Source organism: Oryzias latipes, chromosome 21 (genome assembly GCF_002234675.1).
Source record: "Oryzias latipes chromosome 21, ASM223467v1".
Classification (NCBI taxonomy): Eukaryota; Metazoa; Chordata; class Actinopteri; order Beloniformes; family Adrianichthyidae; genus Oryzias; species Oryzias latipes.
Window position 1 is genome coordinate 3569479 of NC_019879.2, and position 22868 is coordinate 3592346.

General features: G+C 40.0%; 1 protein-coding gene across 2 annotated transcripts; it reads right to left on the reverse strand.

Moving 5' to 3' along the window:
* Positions 1-2272: 2272 nt before the first annotated feature.
* Positions 2273-21775, reverse strand: LOC101175033 (poly [ADP-ribose] polymerase 14). 2 transcript variants are annotated; one of them, XM_011489219.3, is made up of 17 exons: positions 21205-21775; positions 21028-21131; positions 16747-16777; positions 15422-15667; positions 15089-15313; positions 11860-13538; positions 11547-11777; positions 11214-11435; positions 10704-10782; positions 10402-10548; positions 10196-10258; positions 9853-10029; positions 7211-7429; positions 6500-7114; positions 6287-6423; positions 6006-6180; positions 2273-3142 (listed from the first exon to the last, which is right to left on the reverse strand). In XM_011489219.3, the coding sequence occupies exons 1-17, from the start codon at positions 21377-21379 to the stop codon at positions 2859-2861; spliced, it is 4809 nt and encodes a 1602-aa protein (XP_011487521.1). In that variant the 5' UTR covers positions 21380-21775; the 3' UTR covers positions 2273-2858. The 2 variants fall into 2 exon arrangements, with proteins under 2 accessions (XP_011487521.1, XP_011487520.1); XM_011489218.3 differs by having other exon boundaries at positions 10402-10551; positions 21205-21773.
* Positions 21776-22868: the final 1093 nt, after the last annotated feature.

The following is a 22868-nucleotide window of genomic DNA, read 5'->3' on the forward strand; positions in this document are numbered from 1 at the left end:
AAATAAAAGTAAGGAATGCATTTTGGGACAGGAAACTAACTGCGGCAACAAAGTGAAAGATATTTTTACAGATGTGAACAAAAGTCCAAGAAAAAATGTCAAAGTAAAATCAAAAGTGGACGCAGATAACCTTAATGGTCAAATTTAAGAATATTGAGCTAAAAACTATTAACAAATTGTTCTTCAAGGCAAAACGGCATTCTCTGAAAACTTGCAACACGTGACCTCATTTCCTAAATTTTCAAATAAAGAGAAAAATGTCATGCAATTGGACAATACGTTTAGTAAAAATGTGTGCGTCAGTTACAAAAAACTGATGGTGCAGCAAATAACAGATGCAAACCAGTGTTATGAGGAAGATTTAGCGTGCACTGTGGAATGCTAGGAAAATCAACGCAATCAAGAGTGGAGAATAAATGCAAGGAAGGGGATGAAGCAGGAACAAATGCAACCACGTGCAGACTTCCAAGACGGTCGGCATCATTTGCGCGACTTAACCATCCGTGAAAAGCAGAGGTAAAAACCCTTGCCATCTGCCCCGGAGTGTGGCAGCAAGGGTCAGAGGGGAAGAAGAGAGCACGGGAGGTGGAGCAGACTGAATCCTGTAAAGTTTGCATGTTTTACAAACTAACCTTTAGTGAATCAGAGTATTTGAAGGTATTCTGTACATCACCCAATACATTTAAGCCATCATGCCATGTGTCCTCTGGGATTTAGCCCTGTAAATGATCCAGTTAGAGTGGCGGGCATAGCGTTCCCCTATAGCCCCACACTTTTTACTTTATTATGGTAAATATGAATCCTTTGCTCAAACTGAAAAAATAGCTATGTCACTCTATAATGTGTTAAGAATGTGGGCGTGGTCACAATAAAACCTCCGTTGCCAAGGAAATCCAAAAGTTTATTTTTGATGGTTCTTCTAAAAATTACATCACTATGTTCGTCAATCCCAGGCGACCCACAAATCAAATGCAGATAAAACCAAAGCTTTTGTTTTTTAGGTCATTTGAGATCCTTTTGTTATTACTTCCACTGCTTTGTGCTCAGGTGTACATGAGCCTAAAGTTTTACTTTGTTTTTTTTGCATCAAGCCATAACACAGTTTTATGATGGAGGTTTAGGGCCACCAAAAAATAAGACAAGTAAAATTACTAGATTTAAAGAAAAAAATTATGAGAAAAAGCTCGTAAATTTACAAGATTAATGTCAAAGTGAGCTTACAGAGCAGCAGCAGGTGAGCGCCACGCAGCAGCAGAGCAGACTGACTAAACTCAGTTGAACAGGTGACCTGAATGTTTATTGATAATAAGCTCATTTGTTTGATTTACGATTAATTAATGTTTTATTTATTGATGGGTGGTTTGCAGGATCTCTGCAGTCCAGTGAAGCCATTGGTGTCCCTGCAGATGTCCACTTCAATCCTTTCTTCCTCCACCAAAGACCAGATCTCTACAGATGTGTGACACTTCCGTCTGAGGAGGCGCACTTTTTGGCATTTTCAACATTCTAATGCTAATTTAACCCTTGTGCTATCTTAGATGACCCCCCCCCCCCCCCCCTTCCATCGACGTGTTCTCCCTACCATGACAAAGGTGGATAAAGGTGGAAAGATTTCATGTAATCCATGGACACCAGTGAAGATCACAAATCATTGAAGAAAAAAGGTTCAGAGCACTGTCTAGTGGGTCTAGATGACCCAACTCCCAATGTTAAAGTGCCTAGGATAGCACAAGGGATAACAGACTATTTTCATTACTCTTGATTGTTTTATGTTGAAATGAGACGTTTCATCTGGAGGAGGGGGCATTTGTAACACTGTTTTCCTTCCGCATTGGTGTTTAGGTGACAGGTTCATGACGTCAGGTGACAAATGAACTTCAGTGTGTGTGACTGATGATAGCAGATTACAAATGCGGTCTTCTACACCCAAACATATCTCTGAGCTCTTTAATTTACAAAACTCCGCTTTACCGACTGAACCCCGAAAGGTCGGCTCCACTGACAAAAATCTGATTTTGAGTGGCCAGAAGGTTTGAACAACGTTGGCATTTTTCCCGTAAATCTACAACATTTTCCCCGTAAATTTACGACTTTAAAGACGTAATTTAAAAAAAACCAATTTTGTTAATAAACTGGCGCTAAAACTCTTTCGTACAGTTTGCCATCTCTTAGTTTAGTTTTTTTTACTCACCACGTGTGTGTAATTAAGACATATGTCTTCTTTAACTTGTAGGTTGATGGAGAACTAAAACAAAGAAAGATGGCCGTTTACTTGATATTTACATGTTTATTTCACATGTTTATTAATTCAATTATTTCAGTACTGCTTACCTGCACATAAACATCGCATATGTTGCTAAAAAACAGCAATGGATCAAAGAAAATGACAATTTCAACTGTTAACATGTTGGCACCTCAAAGTACACAATTTTTGGCCTGAAAAATCTAGCAAATTTGAAAAACAAAATGATGAGAGAATACAGTAAAGGATAGGAGAAACCAGGAAAATATTTACGTAAGCTCCAAATGACACAAAAATAAACACATTTATGGATGCATTCAGCTAATTTTTCTTTAACGGAAAATGAATTTTTAACTAGATGATTTTTTATGGTTTGTTATGTGATGCAAGTTTGTTCTGTTAGACACACGGTCAGTTACAGTTACGCGAGTCGTTGGTTGTGGACAGCGTTTGTCATGTGAAGTATCAGTGTATGTACAAACAGTGTACTTTATTATAAAATAACCACAGTGCTTTCCCTTATTATGAGCACCCTCCATGAGTTGAACATTTCTAACAAAACAACTGATGTGTTGACATTTTTATTTATTTTTTAATGGTTACGTGAATGGCAGTATCACTTGAATGTAATCAAATACTCAGGATAGGCCTGGGTGTCGTGGAAGATAACAAACATGCTGGGATTGGCGACCTTGTCCACAACACTGTCGAACAACTCAATGGAGAGCGAACTCTTGGCTGGTGGAGCAATCATGTGTTGTTGACCAAGGGTGTAGTCTCCAGTCAGCACTCGGCACAGGTACATGATCTTCTCCCCGTTGGCGTTGGGCTTGGAATAGGTGTCTTGGGCAGAGTAACTGGCGTTTACAGCAAAGTAAGTGCCGTTCCCAAAATATGCAGCTGGGAAAGAGACAAATAGGAAGTTTAAAGATCCGATATGTGACAGCTGACTGAACTTTACAGATTTTAATGCTTTAAATAAAAAGTTGGAGCTATTCAAATACAGTTGGACCTTCTGCCAATTTACATAAGTTCACAAGTATAAACAATTTGAAAACTGTGTATTTTCTGTTCTATTGATTGCTCACAGAAAAAAAAAACATTTGTTACCTCGGCGATATGAAAGTAATGCTTCAAATTTCCAATGAGAATTAGCATAAAAATGTACTCTGTTATTAGGTACGACAGAGTTTTAGGGCCACCAAAAAGAAAAAAAAAAGTAAAAGAGATTTAAAATCGTAGATTTACGAGAACAAAAAGTGAACGCTGCGCAGCAGCAGAGCAGACAGACTAAACTGAGCTGAATGTTTATTGATAACGTTCCAAGGGTCTGGAAGCTCATTTGTTTGATTTATTAATGTTTTATTTATTGATGGATGGCTTGCAGGATCTCTGCAGCCCGTTGATGAAGTCGTCGGTGTCCCTGCAGATGTTCACTTCAATCCTTTCAATCTCTACGCCTGTGTGACACTTCCATCTGAGGAGGAGCACTTTTTGGCATTTTCAACATTCTAATGCTAATATTACAGACTATTTTCATTCCTCTTTATTGTTTTATGTTGAAACAGGACGTTTCATCTGCAGGAGGGGGCGTATGGAACACTGTTTACTTCTGCATTGGTGTTCGGATGACAGGTTCATGACGTAAGGTGACAGATGAACTTCAGGTTATGTGAATGAAAAGGAGAATAAAGGCTGCAGCGGTCCTCTACACCAAAACGTGTCTCCGAACTCCTTATTTTACATATGAAACTCCGCTTTACTGACACCGAACCGCGGAAAGACGGCTCCACTGACAATAATCTGATGTTGAGTCGCCAAAAGGTTCAGAATCTCCTTGTTTTAAACCTATAATAATCTGGAAATAAAGCTTCACAAAAGGCTCCACATATTTCATCTTCAAGCTAGGCTCTGATAAACGGAAAACTTTGGGGTTTATTCCTTGTTTATCTATGACTTTTTTTACGACTTAAAATTCGTAATGTAACCCTTGTGCTATCGTAGGCACTTTAACGTTGGGAGTTGGGTCATCTAGACCCACTAGACAGTGCGCTGAACGTTTTTTCTTTAATGATTTGTGAACCTCACTGGTTTCCATGGATTACATGAAATCTTTCCACCTTTGTCCACCTTTGTCATGGTAGGGAGAACACGTCAATGTAAGGGTGGGGTCATCTAAGATAGCACAAGGGGTTAAAAAATATCTTTTTTTGTAAACTGGCCCTAAAACTCTCTCCGTCGTGATTAGGTGCTAGGATGCAATTTAAAATAATTCAGATGGGAGGGAGGTATATAAAAAAAGTCAGGGACAGATTTACCATTAGGCAAAGGTAGCCAATTGTTTACCTAATAAATTTTATTACCCAGTAATAAAATATTTAAATATTTGTTATTCATTTTCACTGCCATTATTATTTAACTCTGTCTTCGCTTAAAACAACTTAAAATTGGTCATGCAAAAGTGTTTTGTCCTCCCCGTCCCTCTGCAGCAATGGACTTTTCCGTCATCACCAACAGCAAGTTAGCTAGCATAGAAACCGATCGAAGAGATTCTTTAAAAAAAAAAAAGAGAGACACTACAGTGTTTATTATCCGAGCGGCGGTAGGAAAAGGAAAAGCCAAGGAGAAAGCAAGAAATTTGTTGCCACTTTTTCGAAAGTGTAGGAAGATGAAACCAGAAAAAAAACTCAAACAGAAGATAAAGAAAGTCAAGAATGAGAAAAGGGACAGAAAACAAGACGAAAGGCAAAGAGAGGGGCAGAACATGGTAGTTTTGAGAATATTTAATTATCTTGTTTCTTTTGATTTCTTTAGTAAACCCTCCCAAATTAAAGAAAAGAGAAAAAGAACAGTTTTTGTTTCTACTAGAAAGTGAGTGGATAACAAATTAGCAGACTGAATGAATTTTCTTCCACGTAAAACAAATGTATATAAAATACATTTATTTTACATTTAAATGTGATTTGACCAAAATATTTGAATTCTTGACATTGATGCTGTCTAAAGGTAGAACAGGGAAGAAGTTATTCTACTGACGTTTAACCTAAGAGTCAGAAGTCAGAACTCTGTCTCCCCCTCTGGTCGCCGGCGGGAACCATGTCCAGAGTTCTAACTACACTTCATCTCCCAGCAACCCCTGTTTGTACTTCCTGGATGCCACACATCTGACTCTCATTCACTCAATTAATCACAGTCTACTCAAACACTGCACTGGGCCACTCTGCCTTCCTTATCAGGCGTTGTATTTGGACCTGATCTTCTGTTTCCTGACCCTGTATTTGACTCTGTTTGGCTGTCCTGACTCTCGCTTAGATCCTGACTATCCTGTCTCTCCTTTGATGATCTTATGCCTGTTATTGACTCCTGTCTGCCTGACGCTGATTTAGCTTTGTGAACTTTTAGCTGAGCTAATAAACCTGCTCCATTTGGATCCAGCCGTCTGTCTGTTCTTGTAACTCTAGATAAGAATTCAAAAAAAAAGGATTAACACAATCCCTGCAGAGAAAGTTAGAAACATTTTTGAACTGTCTTCTAAATATAATAAATTTTCTTCATCTGAATTCCATCCCTTCCTGCCATATCTAAAACTCTCTTGTTATGAAGTTGAATTATGGCATCTGGACTTCAAGTCTTATTTCTTCATCAGTCACTGAGATGAGGGCTGACATGTTTCTAGAAAGAACACTTTGAGTCCAGATAACTCAACAAAGAACCTTCAACTAAAGCTGTAGCAAGTAAGAGAGTAGGCCTTTGGATGTCATACCGTTCTTTCCAGCATAAACCCTGTTGAAGCCGCGTTCGTTGATGATTTTCACCGTGTCTTCGGAGGTGCCATGGAAGAGCCGCTTCTCGTTGTTCTGGTGGCCGTTTCTCACCTCCAGCTCACTCCTCTTGATTTGTAAACTCCTCCACAGTGCAGGATTCTGGATTCTATCAATCTAAGATCAAAGAAAAAAAGGGTTTCATTAAAAATTTTCACCAAAGGTTGCCTAAACTGTAAAGCTTTTTCAAAACCATACTCCCGCGGGAGGAGCGAGAGGGTACCTTTATCACGTTTCGCTTGCAGGAAGCCTGAAACAGTTGGAGAACTTCATTGTACTCTGGTGTGCCAGCCTGGACGTTGGCAACCAAACAGGTGGTCTTGGGAGGCATCTGCTGCCAGTGTTCTGGAATACCTTCACCTAGATTTCACACAAGAACGTTCAGTTAGCTTGACGTCAGAATTGCAAATGTAAAGGTTTAGCACCTGAATCTTGCCTTTTAGTTTATCAATTCGTTTAATTTGCAGAGTGTTTCCCTTCTTGTCTGTAGCTGGTCCTTCAGGTAGGGTGGCGGTGTAGTCTTGTCCCTGGACTTTGATGTTTACCGACGGCAGCTCCTGTTGCATTGCTTGCTCAAGCTTGTAGTTCGTCATTGGATCAAAACTCTGAAATTGCTGCCCCTGCAGTTGGTACTGCCAGTCTGCCACTGCCCCCGTCAGCTCCACCAATTTGTCCAACTCCTGCTTGCTTTTAACTTTTTTCAGAATATCGTCAATCTCACGAAGGGCTTTGATCACGTCCCTGCTGAGGCCTTCCACGATGAGCGAGGTCTGGGAGTTTTTGTTCTCCATTTGGATGGTCACCCCCATTTTCTTCTGGATGCCGTTGATGTGCTGGCAGTCTGCCTTCGACAGGTCTAAGATGGCGTTGTCAGTTATGGGTATAGTGGTTTGTTCGTTGGATATCAGGTCAGTTATCCACTTTTTGGCTGCATTTACTTTAGATTGTGTGCCGCCGCAGATGTGGAAGCAAGCAGGGTCCGGTTTGACCGGCACAATGGAAATATCATCCTCCTTCTTCTGCTTCTCTTCATTTTGACTCAAAAAGAGGCCTGAAAGAAAATGTATTATAATACATTTTAAAGTTTTCCATTTCTAAACAATACTATATAGCATTAGGAAATCAAATAAAAAACCTCCACATTTACTTTTGAGTCTTTGGCCAATAGAAGAGGGTACTGTGGCTTTCTCCTGTTGTTCTCCAGCTTCCCTCTGCTGCATACTGTTGTAGAAGTCTTTCAGCATTTGCTGCTGGAAGATGATTATGCGGACTGTTTTCAGGGTACTTGAAGGGTTTTGGCTCAATACATCGATCACTGCGTCCAACATGGCGTCTGCCACCTTACCGGCCTGCACATTGCCTTGACCTGAAAGGATGCAGCAGACAAAAGAAAAACAGCTAAGCCATGAGAACTCATCAACAGGGAGAAGAAAATGGGCGTCAGAATAAAGGCAGATTGCAAACGACTTAATGGGTGCAGCTAGGGCTGGGCAAGAATCCAAAACATTATGTTTTTAGGCTGTTTTTATTATGATTTCATGTAAAAATGAATAAACTGAAGGCAAATTTAGGAAAACGGTACATTTTCCATTAATCTGCTCCCCTTTAGTGAATCTGTCGTTTCAATTTGAGTTTACAGTTACAGTACATGTCATTAAAGATGTGTTAATGCCATTTATTAAATGCTTAAAAGCAATTTCATTTTCTTATAAAAATACTTTCTCAGCTGGTTCAGACTCAAGGTGACTGACTGAAACCCCTCTCCTCATGGGGAGTACAAGGGGGCTTTTTAGCTCAGCTTTATTTTTTTGTGATTAAAAAAAGAAAACACTTCATAGACCATGTGAAAATGCCAAAAGCAGAGAGCCCAGACAGATTAGAAGTCGGAGTCTGTATGAAGATTAAAGCTGCCAAAAGTGGAAGTACAACAGATTTGTTTCACCACCTGAAACAGAGATTCTGCTGAGTGTGAGAAGTGTTTCTCTTTATGAGCTGCTCAAGATGGCGCTAGTTCAGAAAATATCTGCTGCGTTGATCTACAAACACTTTACAGCTTGTGTTTAATTGAACTTTGAGTTTGAGCACATTTCCAAACGAGATGCTAAAACCCAAATAGTTTTTCTTAAATTTATTTTGTCATTTGTGTTTTTGGTAAAAGTAAAAAGAGGGAGAAAAAAATCTATTAAAATTGAAGAAAAAAAAAAGACTAGTCCATTTGATGTGCCTGCATCTCACCTACTGCACCCTTATTTACCCCTGCATGTTGTATAAGTGTTCCCCACGACCTGTTGCCCGCAGCTTGCCAGTAGAAAAAAATGCACATAGTCTCTGTGTTCATGTTTCCAACTTGGTAACTTTCTTGCTAAACCCAACTAACAACAAATCTGGCCACTTTTCCTGTTGTCACTGGAGACTTTTCTGGTGTTTGGAGACAATTTTATAGCATTGCCTATTTTGGTTCTCGTGGGACAGGATCAGATGTTGCTTTGAGGCTCCGCCCACCACCAGGAAAAAAAAGTCTTTGCTATAAATGGGTAAGAGTCAGAGATTCTAAGGCTACGTTCACACTGCAGGGCTTAACGCTCAATTCGGATTTTTTGAAGAAATCCGAATTATTTGCTAGACCATTCACATTTCCAAGTAAATCCGAACTTTTGTGATCTCCAGTGTGACCGTGACACGACCCAAACGAGACCCGCATGCGCAGAAGCCAGAAGAATACTCAACGGTGAACGACGTCACTCGTTGTTTGCGGAGCAAACGTTAACAATGGATGTCTAGAACAGTGTTGTCAAAAGCGGAGCTCTTTTTGTAATATTAAATTTATTTTCACGAAGGAGCAGCACAATTACAATCTTCTCATTTTAAGAAGGCATTGGAGTCGGGATCGTCTGTACCCACTGTAGTGGAAGAGGAATGTGTATGTGTTGGGGCCGCGCCCCCGCGTGTGTGCAAGCGCGTGCCGCGATAGAGAATAGGGGGGGGGGGGGGGCAGTGTGGGCGCGCATTCATGTTGTGTGTTACGGAGGACGGTAATAAAAGAAGGTTTCCCCCAGAATAAATGCTATGGACTCTTTATTAACCCGTTCTGGAGAATCTAAGGGTCAGAACAGGGAGGAGGAGGAGGATCGCCTCGGGTCCCCCGCGCTTCTGAGCACAGTCGGAAAGGGGAGAAAGAAAAAAAAGTTATCGCGGGAAAGGTTAAAGACCACGCTCTGCCATTTATCTGGAAATTTTTTCAAAAACCGCCCAGTTGCAATAAGAGCCCTGGAGTTTGGCCTGAAGAGAGCTGTCACCCCAAATATTAATCCAATCAGTGACCTGCTTCCCTTCCACTGACTGGTCTCAGCAGCATCGTCAACCATGGTTGTTGTTTATGTTCTCGTTCCCGCCTACTTCAACGCAAAATGATGACGTTTGTTGCGTGTCGATGACGTACGGTTCGGAATCAAGTCGCCTGGCCGGTCAGACGGCGGTCGCAATTGAAAAGAACGGCTACAATTCGGAATCAGGACGGCAAACCCACGGGGCCTGGGTCGCAATTGAAAAGATCGGATCTGTGTCATTCAGACTGTCATGAAAAGATCGGAACTGGGCCGCTTAGGGGCAAAAAATTCGGAATTGCGTTGTTTCAGCCTGCAGTGTGAACGTAGCCTAAGAGTCCTGATTTAAACCCTTTGAAACTGAAACATGGATTTTGGAGAAGACACCCTTTAATCCTTACTTCAGCGATCATTGTGTGTTTCATCAACCGAGAGTTGGGGGGAAGAATTTCTGATTTGGTCTCACCTGTGCCGATGGCTGGAAATGAGACAGAGGTGAAGGACTGTTTCGCACACATTCCCAGAGCATCCTTGACAACCTTCTGGACTTTCACAGGGTCTGTCTGTCCAGTCAGGTGGAGAATCTTCTTACATTTAAGGTTCCCAGACTGTGTCAGTATCATGCCTGAATTTGGTTGGGCACCTACAGGAGAAGAGACCGGATTTAACCATACCAAATTATAAAGTGTGGGTGTTGAGCGTGCCCTTCCTTTCTAGATAATCATGTGAAAAGGCTGCAGATCCAGTTAATCATCAGCTCAGAATTCCCAGAATCACAAAGGTTCCAAGTTTCCGAATCGTAATCTTACCACAGGTTTGGCACTCTTGCTCAACAGCCTGACCGGCAGCATCCAGAATGGCCTTGGATACTCCTATGGAAAGGAAGAGGGAATAAAACCCAACCGTCTCAGAATTTAAACATTTCAAGATTTAAGAAAACTTGTGAAAATGAACAATTAATCCAATTTATATAAAAAAAATATGAAAATCCTCCTCTTTTTTGGTTTATTTTTACCTGACTTGAGAGTAAATTTTTCATCCGAAGAATTAACAATAACATCTGTGGTCTCTTTGGTTATATCTCCGGTTATTACTTGGATAGTCACATTTCCCATTGTAGTTTCATGCATCCCAGTACTGGAAGTAACCTTTGAGAAGGGCCTTGCTGGTAAAAATAAAAGAGAAACTGACAATAAATACAGCATATTATCTAAGTCTTTATAAGCTTTTACTTTAGTTGCCATTTATTGAACCCCTTATGGATAAGCGTATTAGCACGGTAGTTTGTAAGGGAAGATTAGTAAAGGTTGTTGTTACCTGTTGTTTGTGAGGAACTTTTAATATCTGAGCCAACGGAAGCATTGGGGAACTTCCGCATAAATTCCTTGGTAAATTCCTGTTAACAAGTATTAAAAAAAGAGTTAATGTAATCAGATTATTACTACTTTGATTTTAAAAATAACAATAATGTGGCTTTAAAATGCCACATAAACATTGCATTGTGGACAAAAAGATCAAGAGCCTACCTTGATTGATTTTCAAACACAAAGACTGAAACAATTCTTTAAAACTAAATTAAACATCAACGTAAAAAAAAAACAGAATTAGAAACTTTAAATATCTAAACTTTGCTGAGTTTTTTTGAGCCACTACAGCCCATTGAGCAAAAGTGAAACTAAACTAACAGTAAAAAGACATGGTAATGAATATACTTGGAAAGAAAGGAGAAAACTTAAAAAATATGCGTATGTTAAATGGGAAAACAGTTGCTGTTTACAATGATTCCTACATGTGTGTAACTGTTCTAACGTGTTTCTCTTTCCTCACCTGGATTGTTGGTGCATCTCCAGCGAAAATAACTATTTCAACCCTCTTCAGATGTTTGGGTTGTGCCTGGCTACCGAACTCAACAATTTTATCCAGCATCATGGAGGCTACAAGGGTTTTTGGAAAACCCAGGTTTCCCGTGCCAATGGCAGGGATCGATATGGAGGTCAAATTACCATTTTCTGCCTTTTCCAAGCAACCCTTGAATATTCCACTCAACACCTAAGAGAGAAGTAGTGAAATAAAAACCAGCATCTTTGCAGGTAGATTTCAATAAATGTATGACCTTTTTTTTTTTTTTGCTATTTAAATATATGTATGACAGTGGGTTACCTGTTCAGCAGCGCCTTTACCATTGTCCCACTTGGTGGCAACAGCGTGAAAGACTTTCTGGCTCTTCAGATTGCAGCCATCAGTAATAATGATCTCCCCCTCAGTTCCGGCTGCTTTCTGAGCCATCACTAGCTGCTGAAGTTTGGGCCCTGCCACATTCAGAATGGCAGTTGAAACTGCACCTTTATTCAGTGCAAGATCCGAGAATATCGTGTTGACCGTTACCTCCGTCTAAAACAAGGGTAACAAATGGGCTCGATAAACTCAAGAGATCTCCAAAAAATACAGACTAACAGAAAAATAGAGGAGTTACCTTTGAAGCTTCTATTTTTCCCTTTTTAAGAATGATGCACAAGCCTTCTTTAGTTTTCACTTGACACAGGAAGGGATCAGAAGCAGGAGACCTCTTTTTGATGTCTTTTGGAGGAACAGCTTGTTGAGAATGACTGACTCCATGATTGCCAAACTCCTGCTTAATGGCGTCTTCCAAACCCTGAACAACCTCATCAACCAGCTGTACCAAGCAACCAGTTTCACTCTTGAGTGAGGAAAGATACATGTTTTCCTTCTCCAGGAAGAACTTCTTCCCTCCAGGTTTGTTGACCATTAAACTGTCAAAGACTAAAGACGACAACATTGATTCAACAGACATCTTGGCTTCTTCCACAGCGGCTCTAGAACCACTTAGGTGGATGGTGTTTTTTTGGAAAGACACGTTCACTTGCTTTTGCAACTCTGTTAACCACGGCATTTCAGGACTTCTGAAGTACTTTATAATGATATTTGCTTTCACATGAACAGTTTCATCGACACGAGCGTTCTGCGTTAAGAACTCTTCTAATGTGAAACTGACTTTTTCCACCACATCTTTATGACCGCACACCACTACTTGCTGATCGGTGGTTTGGATTTGAATCCTGCTACCCGAGCTGTTGGTTTCATCCTCCATCTGCCTGACCAACTCTTTCCACTTTGCCATTTTTAGTACGTCCGCATCTTCAACAACAAAGCCTTTACTAGTCAACAACTGCCTCAGATGCTCTTGGGCATCCATTAAATCTTCTTCCGAAGCAGCGATGAGCTGCACCCTATTTGCACTGATTTCCAAAGCAGCGTTTATGTCGTAGGCGGTAAGGAGAGAATTTGTCAGTTCAACTTCTTCTCCACCTTTCAAAAAATCCAGCAAAGTTTCCTCCATATCTAAACTCTGTCGCTTTAATGAAAAACTTGAATCGTTTATGGTTTTGGTGGCAGCAAAAATCTCGTCGACAAGACCAGTAACTTTCAGAGTGGATTTCTCTTTGTTGAAGGACATCTGGAGCTCGGGGAACAATGACAAAAGCTTGTCTTCAAAACCATCCTGACACAGGATATGAAAGACTGTAGGTGATACTTTCACCTCCTGGGTTTTGCTTAATTTCTGCCTCTCCACCCTTTGTGCAGTTTTGTTAATGACTTCCTGAATTGGTTTCTCTAGTGCGTTTACATTATCCACAAGACCAGCCACAGATAAAACACCCTGAGCCTTATCAGGCACCAAAATAACCTCATCAGGCACCTTCAGCAGAGTCTGTCGAATTGCCCTCTCAGACTCTTCTACAGCCTCTGGCTTTAGCTGGAACGTTGTAGATTTGAATTTAGACATAGTTTGTGTAAAGGCAGCCTTCACTGTGTTGGTCCACTCTCTGATCAATGTTTTGGAATCCTTTTGCTTCAGTAACAGAGGCTTGGGTCCTAAGCACACCGCAGCCTGGTCAAGGGCCACATTGCAGAAATGCTTCTCCAAGTCACTGCGAATGGATTCCAGTGCAGCCGGATTCTGTTTCAGGTATGCAAAGACAGCGCTCTCCAAGGGCTCAGAGATGGTTGCAGGAAGTTTGAGGATTTTCTTATCTTTTCCGTAGAGAGCCACTCCCAAAGACTCATAAAATGGATAGACTTTGATTTCTTTATTTTTGAAGTTGTGCTTTTCTTTGAGGACATCCCTAACACCTTTGAAGAAGAAAAATGTTTTAACCATTCAAGCTATATTAGTAATAATGGTGTCTTATTGTGAGTACAGCAACAGTGGGGCAAAAAGTACGTAGTCAGCAACAAGCTGTGCAACTTGTCCCACTTAAAAAGATGAGACAGGCCTTTAATTTACATCACAGGTATACCTCAACTATGAGAGTCCGAATGGGTAGAAAAAACCCAGGAATCCTATTGTAGGATCTTTTATGAAAAATAGTTAATTCCTTGGTTAAATAAATGTTTAGTTACCTACAAACTAGCCAGAAGTTTGGTTCTCACAGACCTGTATGTTCTTCTGTAAGAGCCCCCTCTGTCCTCCATTTGTTACCTCTATCAAGGGCATGGTGTGATTAAACTCTATCAGTAGAAAAGACATCTGTCCAATGATCACAGTCCAAACTCCAGACCAAAAAGCTGTCAAAGAACAGAACCAAAATTGAACCAAAAATCTCCTATTTGAGGCTCCACAAAGATCTCACGCCATGAAGTCAAAATGATCGTAAGGACAGTGAGTAAAAATGTCAGAACTACACAGGGGACCTAGTGAATGACCAGCAGTGAGTTGAGACCAAAGTAGCAAAGTACGGTAAGTAAGACCAAAGTAACACACCACGCCACCACTGTGCCAAGCGCGGTACCCTGCTTAAGCAAGTCCATGTCCAGGCGGGTCTGAAGTTTGCTAAAAAGCAATTGGATGATCCAGAATAGGATTGGGGAAAATTCTTGTGGTCAGGTGAAACCAAAATAGAGCTTTTTGGTAAAATCTCAACTTTTTTTGTTTTTGGAGAAAAAAGAATGCATAGTTCCATCCAAAGAACACCATACCTACTCTGTAGCAAGTCAGTGGAAAACAACAAGCTTTGCAGCTGTTTTTCTGGAAAGTGACCAGGACGACTGATCCGTATAAAGGAAAGACTGAATGAGTGAAATTTAGCTTTTTAAGCTAGAGTGAAAACCTGCATCCATAGGTGACAGCATTAAGGAAGAAATGTGTCGGAATTTTCATGCATGACATTGATCCTAAACATTTTGCCTGGACCTCAAAGGAGTGACTAGGTAAAAAGCATTTTGAGGTCCTGCAGTGGCCAAGCCAGTCTCCAGACATCAACCCCATGAAAACCTGTGAAAGGGGAACATCCTTTTTGCTCAGCAAAAGTCCCAAATGTGACTGCTCTGGAGAAGATCTGCATGGAGGAATGGGCCAATATATCAACAACAGTCTGTAAAAACTTGGTGAAGACCTACAGAAACCCTTTTACCTCTAACACTGCCAACAAAGGGTATACAACAATGTATTGACAAGAACTGTTATTGACCAAATACTGTTTTCCTCCTCAATTCCAAAATAAATTCTTCAAAAATCCGACACTGGGATTTTGAAGTGATCAATGGTAAAAAAAAAAAAAAAACATTTCTCCTCTTTTTACGTAAGACAACTTGCAGGATTAGTAGCTGACTTTATACCTTTTGCCCCAATGTATGTAAAAACAACTTAAGGTTCACAAACATGCATAGATCAACAGAAATACCTTTAGGCTCTGTAAACGTGATGACAGCGGACTGCTCCTCTTCATTAAGCAAAACATCTTCAACACCTCCACCTTTACCATCAAAGTATAGTTGGAGTACGTCTGCATTAAACTTGTGTTCATTGTTGATGGCAACTTGCTTTGTCAGTTCCAGAGACCGGACCATTAATCCCTTCCTGTTAAACATCCGGTTTTGAGGGCAGGCTTTGATAAAAGTAGAGTTGTCTGCAAAATAATAAAAAACAAAAAAAGAATCAGCACTTCATCAATAAGTAAGACCTTGGTGTAGGTTTTTTGGACCTACGTTTATAAGTTTACGCCAACATAAAGTACCTGCTCCTGTCTGGAAAGTCACAACAGCTGAGGAAATTTCTGGAAGCATCTCCAAACTAAATTTCTGGGATGATAAGCGGAGACCCTTCAATACATTTTCCACCAACATTTCCAAGAATTCCTGGCTGGTCTCTGCAGAAATGTTCTCCAAAACCGCCGAGGTTGAACACAGCTCTTCTTCTTCTGTGTCAGGGGAATGGTCGGCCTCATCTGTAAGTTCCTGTTTAGGAATTTCTGCATCATTGGCTGTTAAGAAGAAAACCAAACCTCAGTTAAATGACAACCCAGAACAGAACAGGAAGCATGTAGTTAAATTCTTGATTTTGAAAAGCAAATATTAAAACAGGACCACATATGAATTGATTTGCAGTTGTAGTCCATAAACTGATGCAGTACATACCGTGTTGGGGTTTTTCTGTTTCTTATTTCTGAACACTAACGAAATCTTTTACCTTAATTTTAGGACATTGTGTTCATCTATCTGTAACTTCATCCAGAAGGTCAATACAACATTATCGATAAAATTGAATAATCAAATTATTTTTCACTTAATATAGAACATTTTTGTTTTTAATTTTGAAATTGTAATTTTATTTATGAAAGTTTCCTTTTGTTTTGTTTCTTTTTTCAGTTCGAATCAATAGCTACATAAAAAAATGCCTTTATAGTCCAGCAAAATTAACTTTGGAATATAAATTTGACAAATGCAACAATCAAATAGGTATTTATCAAAAATCAAATTATGAATCAAAGTTAAATACAGAACACTTTTGGGAGCGTATACCTTTTTCTATATTCAACACTTATATATTTGTATTTATTTATATTTATATTGTTTATTTATTGTATTTTTTAATTATAAAACTTATAAAAACATTCTATATACAACATCCTTTTGGTTTTATAATAAAATCTAACCATGACTAAAATCTAACCATGACCAAGCTCTCTCAAAAAGTAAAAATAAATCTTCAGTCATTTAATATTTGCATAAAAACTATCACTCAAAGCATACTCAAACGTCTGACTGGTAGTTTTTCCTTAAATATTCCACCCAAAAGCCGGGGATTTGCTTTTACAATCTTATTTTCTTTTTAAAAAGATAGAAATATCTTTTACACAATAGATCTATTGTAAAAATCTTCTTTTTTAATTCTAGTCTCATGTCTTGCAGGAAACATAACCTTTGTAACCGCTGCTCTTTTTGTTTTATGTTGTAAAACCACCAGGTGAACTACAAAGAAGTTTCAAATATTAAGGTGGTATGAGCAATTTAACACAGACTTTCAATAGTAAATTAATTGGTTTCTTCATTTCATACTTACATTTCTTCTTCTGTTCGGGAGCTGGGCTTTTCTGCATGACATAAAAAAAAAGCCATGAGCCATTTTCTAATCTATAAAAATCAACATTCTCAATCTTATTTCAGTGGAGCATCTTAAGTGATTTTTTTATCATTAATAAAGCTAAACCTATATTTGTGTGGTACCTTTCAAACAAACACTCAGCACAGTTTACACTGCAAATAAAAAACAATAAACACATTAAGTCTAAGTTAAATTGGCAACAAGTGTTAATGGCAATAATACTAAATCCTAAAATGAAAGTGCCAAAATAAAAGCATGGAAAGAATAAAGTTTTACCACCCTGACACCAGAATTTATTTCTAGCTGTGATAATAAAAAAAAAAATCACTTGTGCTTTTGCTTTCAAGTTGTGTCAGAAGTCAGATCTCCCCTTCTGGTCACCAGCGGGAACTCTCTCCAGAATTATAACTGCACTTCATCTCCCTGCATCCCCAGTGCAGTTTCTGGATGCCACACACCTGACTCTCATTTACAATCACTCACAGTATACTTAAGCACTGCACTGAGCCTCACTCAGTGTGAAGTATTGTTGGTGCCACTCTACCTTCCTTATCCAGCGTTATTCCTGATCCTCTGTCTCCTGACCCTGTTTTGGCTCTGACTCTGTTCGCCTGCTGCCTGCCCTGACTCTCGCCTGGATCCTGACTACCTCTGTTACTTCTCCTTTGATCTCATGCTTGTCATTGACCCCTGCCTGCCTGACCCTGATTTAGCTTTGTGGGCTTTTAGCTGAGCTAATAAACATGCTGCATTTGGATCCAGCAGTCTGCCTGTTCTTGTGACATTATAGCAGTGTATATGCCTTTCCATTTTTCTGTATTACAGAACTCCAAACAGGCTGGGCTCTAACATCATCTGCTAATGAAACCAGAAGATGAGTTGCAATTTAAAGTTGAAGAGCCACAACGTGTCCGTGTCGTAGACCTGATCGGTTTTGTTTTTGTGTTTGTCACAATATTGCCAGTCGGTTTTGTTTTCCTATGAACTGTTTACTAATTTTGTGAGTCAATATCCACGACAATATTGGGAACAAAGCAGCAAAGACCTGCTGGACGCTCACTTTGTGGGTGTGCCCAACTTTGTAGCATGTAGTCTGTTTTTCAAGATATTTGATGTAATTTTTTTTTTTTTCGTTTTTTTTTTTCAAACTTTATAAAATATTGAGTTTTTTTTGGGTTTTTTGTTATTTCTTTGGTTTTTAATACAATTCTACTTTTTCCTCTTTTCTTGTTTTCGCTCTGTTTTTTTAGGACTACAAGAGATGTAGTCGCAAAGCGAAGATATATAATTTGCTTACTTAAACACCCTGGTTCACTCTTAGAGAAAGAGTAATGATATCAAGAATTTCTGTGGAGTTTGTTTAAACAATAATGAGTACTTGTGATGTTTTTGAGATGATTTATGGCGAGTTACTGAGATATTGTTTGTCTTTATTGTACTTTATTGACGGTCCCTGCCTGCCTCTGCAGCTTCCCAAGCATCAACGTCACGGCAAACGTCAAAGCTCAGAACAAGCGGATTCTACTTCTCAAAGAACTCCAGCGTTGACTAATTTCTACGGAGCCCGTGACCTGACATGGGTAAAAAATAATAATTTATTTGTTCACACTAAATAATATTTCATTATTGCGAAATAATAATTCAAGTCATTCATAAACACGGATGTGAGCAATACTTGGATTTTAAGCAGATACCTTCTTCCCATTTCTGTCTGTGTGTGTCTCATTACAATGCATGGAAAACACGGAAGATATTTATTTATTTTAAAAAGCTCCACAAAAGTATTGGTAATCACGTTTCCACGCACTCCGTCCTGCCGCTTTCCGTCGCCACATTGTGTCTCTGTGACCCACATTCATTCAAGAGGGTAAACATAAAAAAAAAAAAATCAAACTAGGGGATCTCGCTGTGCGCCGGCAGAGTGAGCTCCGCCGCCGTAGGTCGCTATATCGCTCTGGCGGCAGACAGCGGCTCTCCGTCTGTCCTTCAGCACGCCGCCTGGAGTAGCCATCACCTCGCTAAAGTCAATGGAAACATCAATGATGCAATGGCAAAATATATTTCATTATTGCTTTAAACCAGTTATCTTATTTAATAACCGAAATGTGAAGGTATCTGCTGTAAATCCAAGTGTTGCTCACATCCGTGTATATGAATGGCTTATCACGTGAATTATTATTTCGTAGGAACTAGGGTTGGGCGATGTCCCTTAAATTGGCCGTTGACGATGTTTGCTGTCAACCATCGGGATGGACGATGACATCGTCGGGGGGGGGGGTATTTTTACATTTTTCGTTCTTATATAACTGCTATTCGTTTTTTTGCTTTTTTCATTTTATTTCCCAACTAATGACTTATCCGCGATGATCAGGTATAAACTGAGGGAAGTGACTTTAACAAAAAAAGTGACAAACAAAATAGAAAAGAAGTAGTCCGCTCCCGCACTTCACTACTGAAGTGGACCGGCGGAGCGCGGACTTACAGCTTTGTGTTTGAGGGGAAAGGGGGGGTGCTTTGTTACATGAGCGCTATGTGTGGGAGATTTAAGACTGCGATCTGTCCTGCAGCTCTAGGGGTACAAGCAACCGAACTCAGAACCGGGTCTAAAAGTGTGTGTCTGAGCACAGCTCGGATCGTCAGCAGACACACAGCGGTTTGAGCTTCAAAGCAGAAATGTCGCTCAGTCCTTAGAAAACATTCAAACAATCACGCGGATTAGTGTTTCCAGTCGTGTCCCGACTAAATAAAGTCTGATGTTATTCTTACATGTTTACGTGCAGCCAGCAAGCAGCACCACCCAAAGCTAATGTTGTTAGCCCGTGTTAGCATACTGCTAATCCTGGCTTCGTTCAGATAAAGAACTGACCACACGGATTAAAATTCAAATGATGAGCGAACAGGTGTTTCATAATAACCGTAACATTATTAAAGGCACGTTTAGAAGATCATCTCGTATTTTACCGAGCTGACATGTCAATATATAAAGCCGCTCGGCGCTGTTTAACATTGTTTTGTATTGAATTGTTACATTCAATAAAGTTTGGAAAAAAAAGCCGCTCGGCGGAATTTATATCCTTCCGTTATATCCTTCCGTTGTGCCGATGGACGATGATATCGTCCATCGGCACAACACTAGTAGGAACAAATTCATTGTTTTTTTTCTCATGTTAGGTCACGGGCTCCGTATTTTCTGTATCACCACAAAGAAAAACAAACGCCTCATAGCACATAAAAAAAACAGAGATGGATCATGTCTAAGGCCCGGTCCCACTGTGGCTTTTTTTTTAAACACTTTTTTTAAACACTAAAAAAATTAGAATGAAGATAAGCTAATTTTGAAGCAGAAGTGGTTTGATACATATTTATATAAAAGAGGTTAAAGACCCAGTTTTTTGGTGTTTTTTCAACATGTTGTTGTAGCTTTTCTCATGATGGACATACAGTATATAAAAAAAGTAAAATTAAAACTGCATTTCTGAGTATTTTTTGTAATCAAATCTTGATGGATCAGGAGCAGATAAAAAAATACTTTGTTTAAAAACAGCTCAGGTTCATCTTCCTTTTGCTCATCTGAGCTGGCATCTGGCTCAAAACGACTACATTCTCCTAAATGTATTTATTTTATTTTTCACTTTTATGGTGACCCTAATACTCCATCATAATTATTAAATGTATATTAACCTTATTGATATAGACACCCCACTGACAGTTATTAATTTAATCATAACTCCACAAGGTGGCAGTATTTGACATATCGGATGGTAAAAGCGAAACTATGATTTTACAAATTAAAATAAATAATTAAGAGTTGTCTTCAAAATGTTATCGATATGCTTAAAGCTAGAAACATCTTTCAGGTTTTTATATTCAATATGGATTCTTTTTGAGTGTATTGTACTTCCTTGGATGAAAGTATTCCTATAATAGGTGGCAGAAAAAAATTAATTTACACAAATAAGCAAATTTCTGTTTGGAAAACATGGTTTGCTCCTTTTTGTTATGTATTGTACTCATAAGGAAATAATGTTTTAATACCAACAAACAAACAAACAAAAGGAGTGTCCACAATTCCAGAGGACTTCCTGAAACAACAAGGCCTAAGAAATAAATTAAACTTTTACATGTTTTCACTAGGAAAAAAATCCCTGAGCTGAAAATATTCTAACCAAAAAAACTTTGATTTTAAAATGTTGTGTGTCCGTGGATTTGTTTGTTGTGTATTCATTCCAGTCAGCTGACCTGAGCTGCTGTTTGCTCCTCTGGAGGCAGACGAGCTGTCATCTTCAGAACCCCTTTCTCCAGTTGGACCTGGTGGGTTTCTTTATCCAGAACTTTCTTCTTATCTGTGGAAACCGAGCCGTCAGGGAGCAGCACCCACGGACGCGCGTGGCAGACCGGTTGAATGTCACTACTCACCCTCCTCTCTGCTGAAGCGCAGCACCGCCGAGCGGCTGCCCTCCTCATAGTCCACCTGGCAGTCTCCGCCGCCGGACCTGCGGCTCTGGAAGTACTTCACCAGCTTGTTCTTCACTTTGGGGACGTCGCCGCTTTCCAGTTCCACCACCACCCGGTGGGAATATTCTCCGGCCATCGCGGCGGCCCCAGCAGACTGAAACCAACACTAGTGAGCCGGGCGGGAACGCTTTCACTTTTGTTTTATGGGAAGTGACGAACTGTCACTCGGTCCCGCAGGGGCCTTCAGATCCCCGCACAGGCCACGCACAAAGACACAAAGTCCGCCTGAACAGTCAGCGGGGTCAGAATAATCAAAAATAATAAAATAATACACGCCCTCCGCGCGAATTTGCTTTCACTTTCTGTATTTACGGGACTTTCCATAAGAAGGTGCTGTGAGACAGAGGCGTGTCCACGATTTTCTTTTCCTAGGGCGGGGTGGGGGGCCTCTGCCCTTTTAAACAGTAGAACATTGTTTATGTCCAAAATCCCACCCTAACTACTACAAAACTAAATAGTGCTGCACTATGTAATGCCCTTAAAAGCAATTCTGACACCATGCTCACTACTTTTGTTCTTTTTAAACGTCATATGACGTCATTGATTTCACAAAGTTAAAATTGAATTAATATAAGCATTTTGCGACGATTATTTATGAGTCCACTGTCCTCTGAAGATAAAGACATTGATGATTTTTTAAATACGGTGTCCTGTACCGTTAGCAATATGAATCCTCATTTTATGTCAGTTATGTCCAACATGCTCTTATTTGAAATCTGTTATGAAAAGTACAACAAATTTGTAGATGTTGACGGTTTATTTCAGTGTTAGAATAAACTGATCTCCCTCTACTTTTCACCTCTCATGTAGGAGTTAATACAGGACGCTAACACTGGTTTCTATTTTCTTTTAGGAAAATTGTCAGATGTGCAATAAATGGAGGGGTCTGCTGTGTCCCAACATCTTTTGATTCCTTAAACACAACGCAGAAGTGGTCTGGTTACGTTGGCATGTTCTCTTCATTCATGCGTGGACTTCCTCTGGGCACTCAAGCTGCCTTCCACACTCAACAAAAACATCCTTCATAGGTTAATTGCTGATTCTTAATTGTTCCTAGACATGCGTTTGTGGCCCCTCAACACACTAGCTACTTGTTTAGGGACTACCCCATTTACGCACAATAGGAACTGGCTCCTGCTGGCCAGTGGCCCCAAAGAGATGCAGCCACGCAGTATTGAGCGCACGTGTGACCGAATGCCCCCTTACATTTGCACACCAAATGGAGACTGGATTTGATAGAGGTTAAAAATATACAATTTATTAAAAACTTTACACAAGTTCCATAGAAAAGGTTAAAATAAACTCAGACAGTTGGACCGCACTCCAACACTGCATGAGGGCGGCTGCCTCCAGGATCGCCTCAGCCCCACTGCACCGGTGGGTAGCCCCAAACACCACCAAGGGAGATCTCTGATCCAAACCCTCACCAGGAGTACCTGCTCAGGGCCAAAATGCACACAAAAACAAGCCACAACCCAAACAGTGATTAAAAGAAAATACAAAAACAGAAGAGGTGCACCTGAGCAGGACACCACTAATTTATGGGCCGAACACAGGGGGGTCCC